Source organism: Daucus carota, chromosome 9 (assembly GCF_001625215.2).
Source record: "Daucus carota subsp. sativus chromosome 9, DH1 v3.0, whole genome shotgun sequence".
Taxonomy (NCBI): Eukaryota; Viridiplantae; Streptophyta; class Magnoliopsida; order Apiales; family Apiaceae; genus Daucus; species Daucus carota.
Genome location: NC_030389.2, coordinates 31,832,242 through 31,839,571, shown reverse-complemented (window position 1 = coordinate 31,839,571; position 7,330 = coordinate 31,832,242). Strand labels below are relative to the sequence as shown.

The 7,330-nt window shown below is 35.6% G+C and overlaps 1 protein-coding gene across 1 annotated transcript; it reads right to left on the bottom strand.

Annotated features, from left to right (window-relative positions):
* Positions 1–744: 744 nt before the first annotated feature.
* Positions 745–5,913, bottom strand: LOC108201451 (uncharacterized). Its single transcript, XM_064085369.1, has 13 exons — positions 5,884–5,913; positions 4,895–4,946; positions 4,696–4,806; positions 4,556–4,612; positions 4,267–4,395; positions 4,001–4,147; positions 3,619–3,909; positions 3,426–3,491; positions 3,283–3,339; positions 2,228–3,202; positions 1,678–2,136; positions 1,366–1,612; positions 745–1,273 (listed from the first exon to the last, which is right to left on the bottom strand). The coding sequence occupies exons 1-13, from the start codon at positions 5,911–5,913 to the stop codon at positions 745–747; spliced, it is 3,150 nt and encodes a 1,049-aa protein (XP_063941439.1).
* Between the last annotated feature and the right edge of the window lie 1,417 nt (positions 5,914–7,330).

The following is a 7,330-nucleotide window of genomic DNA, read 5'->3' as shown; positions in this document are numbered from 1 at the left end:
CCTTCTTGTTTTTCAACTAGACAATCAAATAGATTGTCTTTCCTTGTGTATTTCAAGTAGACAATCCATTTTCCCTTTAATTAATTAACCAATTAATATTCACTTAATTATTTTAAATGCATAGATTCATAAATTAAATTAATTCGAGATAGAATTAATTTAATAAATAAATTACACATCCAATATAATTATTTTGAGAAGTGAAATAATTAATTAGATAATTAATTATTCTTTTCCTTCTTCAGCAGAGTCTTCAGTCTTCTTTAAATAATTATGATCTTCGACTTGATTGAACGACCACCTTTTCTTGACTCAGAATATTTAACCGGATGAGCTGATACACAAATGTACTGTCTGGTTCATCTGTAACTAGCTGAATTAAATATTCCTTGTCAATTAAACAATTAGGCAGTGGCTTGTTCGTCGATTCTTCGTCTTCTTAGTTCATCTTCATTTGTAGACACAATATGGAATCTTCTGAATAAATAAAGTATTTAAACTTTATACCTTCTGATCTTCTGGACGTGCTACAAAAGATTATTTGTACACTGAGGCTTGATCATATTAATGATCTTCTTCCAGTGGTTTGCAGCAGCATCCTGAAATTCTTCTGACATAAAATCTTCAATAAATCATTTGACGTTCTTCGTACGGATTCCGGATAACAGTACTTGCTATTTACTTGCTTTCTTATCAGAGTTGAGTTGATTCCTCTTAATTACAAATAGGCTTAACATATGCCTTTCACACATTAACAGTGCATAACTCGAAAAATGCTTCCAACTTGCTGAGCTTATTCTTCTCACGATCAACAACCTTGTCTAATGGCTGGCTAGAATGGAATGTGCAGTTTTTTTGACCTGGTAAGTGGAATGGCAGTCGCTCAACAGATATTGTGCGATGGTGTATAGGAAAACCAAAAATCCGGTAAGCCGACTCTGCACCACAGATGTAGCGACCATCAAAGTATGCATCAATTTCATCTAGGCCTTCACCGGGATTCTGGACTGAGCTTCGCTTCTTCCTTCCAGTGACATGTACAGTTGCAGTATCGTGGCCCTTTAGGCAATACTTAAAGAGGTATTTCAGACTCCGAGCATGGCAGCAAATCTCAATGTTCATGTGGCATTGATACTTGACCAACAAATCTCGATTGTAAGGGACGACCCATTGGTTATCCAACTCTGCATTACGAACTTTAACAGTAATGTTCTGTCTTCGCCTCCGGTAAATAGGAAACCCACTTTCATCAAATGTCGTCCTGGCAGCGTACCTAATACCAAATAAAATTTATACATGAAAAAAAGAACATTAGAAAACCGGAAAATTAAAAAATGATCCACTACTCACTTCTTAGGGAAATGCCTGATACATTTCAGACCTTTCATGCAGGGAGATTTAGTGTTTTGCAGTCCGCATGGCCCATGCATCATAAAAGCTTTCACTGCAGCATATCCAACAGGATCCTTAACAGGATCAGGTATCTCCGCAGACACGAATTTGTCAACATTGTTTTTCAGATAAATCTTGGATTTACTGTCGAGCCAAATTAGCATATGCACATGGGGAAGACCTCGTTTCTGAAACTCTACAACGTACATAACTGTTGAAACTGTGATTAGAAAGGTATGTAAATAAATTATCCATACTATCAAGACAAAGGTAAAAAAATAGTACCTCCAACACAAACACCAAAATATGCTTTCTTCTTTATATCTGTGGTGAGCTGGTCTAGTTTTAAGCGAAACACTCGAGATATGATATCCGGTGAATTTTCAGACTTACAGCCCGGAAGAAACTGCATCATCTTTTGAATTTCATCCCACAGTGGATTAGTTGTCATTGTCAGGAAGATATCAGGGTGACCGACATGGCGGCACACAGCTAGCGCGTCCTGAAAGTTTTGTTGCATGTATCGTTTTGATCCAACAAATCCAGATGGTAAGATGACACCTTTGCCGACATTAGATGAAGCCAAATCTCCTTTGCGAACAGAATCACAAATATGACTGTATAGTTCATTGCGCAGAATTGTTTGATGCTTCCGAAACCACCATAAACGTGTTTGTTCAATGGAAGAAAAGGCATCAACAACATACTGCTGGAATAACCTCCCTCCTAAACGGTCTGTCAAAGCTACATATTTCATAGGCAACATTAAGTTATTAAGCCATGGAATAAAGTTATAAAATTTAATACAATTACATGCAACAGAGCTGACACTTACACTGATTAGGCCTGACGTGGAACCGGTAAGCATAATAATCTTTCATTGATATATAATCTCGCTCTTTAAGATTAGACAAATCAGCACTCTGAAATGGAATCTTGTCATGGTATCCGTCTTCACCATTTGGGAAAAGGAGAGGATATTGTAGTGCCATCAGTTTTGGATGAATGTAGGATACCCGTTGTAGCTTTCCAAACTTCGGCTCAATGATTATATCACGATCTGGAGTAGTGTTTGAGCTAGAACCAACCATTATGCCAGCAACTTCGTCGGAAGCAGATATATGGTTCTCCCTGCCATTCTCAGCACGACATACTTTAAGTTCAACTTTCAAATCGCAAATATCGTTATTCTCCCAACGATCACGTGCACTTCGGAACTTTTTCGCCAATTCATTAGTATCATCAAGCATCCTAATCAATCCTTCAACAATCTCCGCATCCACAGGCTGTTGATCAGAAACATTCACCCAACGCAGACGATTATTAACCTCATTTGTTGTGTCATATATGTAGAGCTGACAGAATTTGGGAGTGTCCCCATCATCAGGAATTAAAGAACCAAAAACGTGGTGATTTTGGCCATTTAGACGATATATGTAGGGTCCCCTTCCTTTGTTTATGGAATGGTCAACATTCCCACCAGCAGAAGTGAAGGCAAACATAGCATTGTAGATCCTGATGCTTCTTTGGAAATCTGGGCCTCTAGTTAAATCTTTATAAAGATTATTCAGATAGCTTGGAGTCGGCAATGGATCTGGTAATTTCACTTCTCCTTTTCTGCAACATATGGAGAACAGTGGTTTGCCTTTTGTCACGTTCTTGTTCACACGCTCCTCATGCCACATCATAGCATTGCATGAGCTGCATTTTTTTGAAGGGCCACCAAGGGTAGCATATTCCTCAGGTATAAGGTATTTGGAACCACGAGTACACCGCTTCTGGGATTTGGTTTCATTCGGATTGTTATTCTCTGCGAGGAAAAATTTATACACATGTCAAAAAGTAAACAGGTGTGTTTGAGAGGGTTCTGCTTAAAATTTATTTACAGACCTGTATCATTTTCTACTTCACTCTCATCATCAAACAACTCATCTCCGTAATCAACTTCTGGCCACAGTAAATATAATTAGAAAGTCAGAATTGCATCAGCCCAAGTGTATAAGTATAAGCATATAAGTATAAGCAGTGCATACCGTGTGAACTTTCCAGGTCAGTCTCGGAATCATCTGATAAAATTTGTGCTTCATATCTAGTCTCTTCTACAATAAGATTAAATATATAAATAGTTAATCAACTATATATTCATTACGTCGTATGCTAAAAAAGAGAGTGTTTACATAATCCACATCACATCACAAATCTATAAGAATCTGCAAGATATCTTACCCAAGTCCTCATCATATAAGACTGTGTTACTGCTAGGATTAGTACTAAATTCCTCCTCAAACAGGTTTCGACTACACTCTTTTTTAGTTGCATCCTCCCATTTAACAGATTTGCCTTTCCCTTGGTCTATTCCATTATTGCTCCGCATTTCTGCATTTTTCCCTTTCCCTTTAACTCTGTCACATTTGGTATGTGATGTATTGCGTTGCACCATGTTGGTTATGTCAGCAAAGGGAGTTCTACTTGATCGATCATGTCTTTGGAATTTGCTATTGCAAGAATCACTTCTCCCTGCATCAATTGACAAATAAATCAATGATTAGTTGAGGAAGCTACAAAGATCAGACAAAAACATATTTTTATGCGAAGTTTGAGTTATTACACGTCTCGCGCAGAGATGTTATTGTAGACTTTGGTGTTGCAGATGGAATGTCCATATCTACTGCAGCTGACCCTAGCAATCCAGAGTTGTCTAAAATGCCAGTAGATGGACTATTAACATGGCGATTTGCTGCAATTTTGTCAGGTACTATATTGTTCATCAGATCACATAATTTGCAGTAAACAACATTAATTAATCGCTCTTGGCAAATAGCAACAAATAAATTAAGGCAGTCATCTTGTTTGAAGTGAAGAGGTAGTTATTACACGTCTCGCGCACAGAAGTAATTGTAGACTTTGGAGTTGTATTTGTAATGTCCATATCTACTGCAGATGAGCCTAATTCATTGAATTTGTGTATAATGCCGGCAGATGGACTATTAAGCTGTTGTTCCTCTGCAATTGAATAAGAGTGCATATAGTATATAAGACCGTATACCTTTCTCTTTAAACAACAGAAAATCAATCACAAATCTTATTAGAAAAAATGATTAAATGAATGACACTCATTCAGATATTTCACAGACCACAAAGTTTGACAACAACCATAAAAAACCAAACTCAAAACGTGCATCAACAACTACACTAACACATATCATATTTCTTGACACAGCTGAAAAACAATATTCAATAATACAACACATCACAGCTAGCATCACAACATACAAAAAAAAGTGAATGGACAAAAGCACTTACTTGTTCCCCTGACAGAAGACATGGTTGCTTCTCCAAGTGTTTCCGTGAACTGAAAATCTGCATTGTTCTTCACAATCCTAGCCTTCTTTCGTCTTTTAAGTGCTTTGTAACCTAAAACCAAGTAACATAGAGTGTCTTCACAAAGCCAAGAGGAGAGGCGCCATTTATCCATAAATTAAAACACTGAAAACATACATACCCTGCACCATGTCTTCAGAGGTGAACAATCTCCAGGAATTGTCTTGATCATCCTAGACACACAGAAAACAGATTGAAAAATGTCAATATGAAGCTCAGCAAAGATATAATATCATAGAAGCTTGATAAATCCATCTAAAGTAACTAAACAAACATTGGACATTATGCAAGTTAGGGAGAGAATAAGGTGTTCCTTTCTAATTTTGACAAAATTAGAGAAGAAAGACTGTGGTGGTGAAATTAGAAAGCATACTCACTTGAGTTGAGTCGCCGAGAAGCTTTGTGCGGAGAACCCAGCTTGTCCGAGAAGCTGATTCAATTGTATGTGTTTGTATGTCTCTGTAAGTGCAAGGACCGTACACAGCTGTAGCTAACGTGGCAAGCCAGGATAAAACGGTGGCATTTTTGCAAATAAGTGGAAAGCTGGGGTCATTTTCTCAGCGGGTATTTACTGTACAAAACACGCAGCAGAAACTATAATATAGAGAGATATGTGGACTACAAACTTAACTCTTTGTAATTATATCATAATTATTTAATTGATTACATGCTCATATATTAGAGATTAACCGTGGGGAAAATGCTAGAGACCCCAAAAAAAATTCCCAAAATTTTTTCCCAAATGACGTGTCGAAGTGTGATTAGTTGTTTCACTCCCATAATAATGAGACCCCCCTGCAGATTCATCAATCACCCAATTATAATATTCCAAATGTGTGCCACGTCATTTGGTAAAGATTTTTGGGGAACAATACCAGTAGCTGAATTTATAATTGGGCGTGTTTGGTTCAAAGAAGCAGAAGTTGCTTCTGGCTTCTGCTTCTTTTGACCCGTTTGTGTAAAGAAGTAGAAGCACTTTTAAGAAGCTGAGAATGCTAACTTCTCTCTCACAGCTTCGGCTTCTTTTCCAAACACTTTATTAACTTATTTACTTTTCATTTCTATTCCACTTCTTTACTATAAGCAAGAAATCACTTCTTTTAAGCTAACCCAAACGGCCCCAATGTGTTTCAGCTCCATTATTTAACATGACGTTTGCTCACCAACTAAACAACCAAATTTGAATAATTACCCTTTCACTGTCTACAAAAATACTAAAATTTCTGTTTTGGTGTGCTAACTATGTGTCGTACATATTAATGCAATCTAACTGGACCTTGACCTTGATCCAGTTATTAATTTAACAACTAATGTGCCATTTCCACGTCTCTTTGTTCAGCAATTAGGATTTCCCGGAAACCTATCGAAATACTTCTTCTGTTTTTTTACATGACATTTTTGATTTGGGCACTTAATTTTAGGTGAGTTGACCGTATATTAAAAATTAATATTTTTGATTGATTTTTTTTATGAATTAAAATTTTGATTACATAGTTTTATTCATAAAAAAAAATTTCAAAAATAATCTTTTTAACTAACCGGTCAAAGCACTTAAAGGTATGTGTGAAAAAATCAAACGTCATATATTAGAAAATAGAGAGAGCATATAATTCAGGTTATGAGTCGGCTTAGTTTATATAAAAATAACAGTTTACCTCTTCTGACCCCCTTACTGTCTGAATAATATGGTTCTCACTGACATTTCGTAAAATATTCCACCCCTACAACTCATTTGTATTTTTCCATCATAAATTGACAATTTATGATGAATTAAAGACTAAATTCCATCGTAAAAAAGAAAACTAATCAATCTCGTCCAGTTTAGTTTCAAACATCAAAAGTTAGGGAGATGGGGATCATGGTATTGTTCTTGTAACAAATCTTCGGCGCGCTTTTCATATCAGATAGGTAGAAATCTAACGTTTGTATATAAAATGCGGATACATTCAAAAAAAAATCACTGCAATCACATAAAAATTTATTAAAAAAAAATTGATTGAAAAAAATCACGAATAAAAGATGTATAAAGCGATTTTTATGGACCGGACTCTAAGATTATATATTCTCTCTGTCTCTTGTAATAGTATTCTTTCTAAATTTCACATATATAATTAAGAAATATTAAATATGATATTTCGTTGTTGTTGTTATCACTCAAATTGCATCCATTACATATATATATAATCAAATTTACATTCACTATATTTGAATTTTTAATTATTTGTTTAATAATTTCTGAAAGTTGTATGAATCAAAGAAAGTATATATTAAAATTAATATTAAAATTATGGGGTAATTATCAAACTCATCACTGAAGTGGACAAATAGTATCAACTTAATCACTGATCTCCATGGGGTCTCAAGTTGCTCACTGAACTCGCTTAATGGTATCAAACTCATCACAGCCGTTAAAAAAAGTAACGGAGGTTAGACGGAGTGAGACGTGGACCGAAGAAAAACAAATGAAAGAAAATAAAAAAAAATAGAAAATAGAAATGCCACATAATTTGAAGTATATATGGAAATAAAGTATGCAAACTTTTTTTTAAATTGATTT

Excerpts from the sequence above, each read along its gene's own strand:
- LOC108201451 (XM_064085369.1), bottom strand. The coding sequence starts at position 5,913 with ATGGAGCTGAAACACATTGGGGCCGTTTGG. Across the intron at positions 4,613-4,695 it reads GTCTTCTGTCAGGGGAACAA|CTGTGTCAAGAAATATGATA; the intron begins GTAAGTGCTTTT and ends ATTGTTTTTCAG. Across the intron at positions 3,203-3,282 it reads TGAAGTAGAAAATGATACAG|AGAATAACAATCCGAATGAA; the intron begins GTCTGTAAATAA and ends TTTTCCTCGCAG.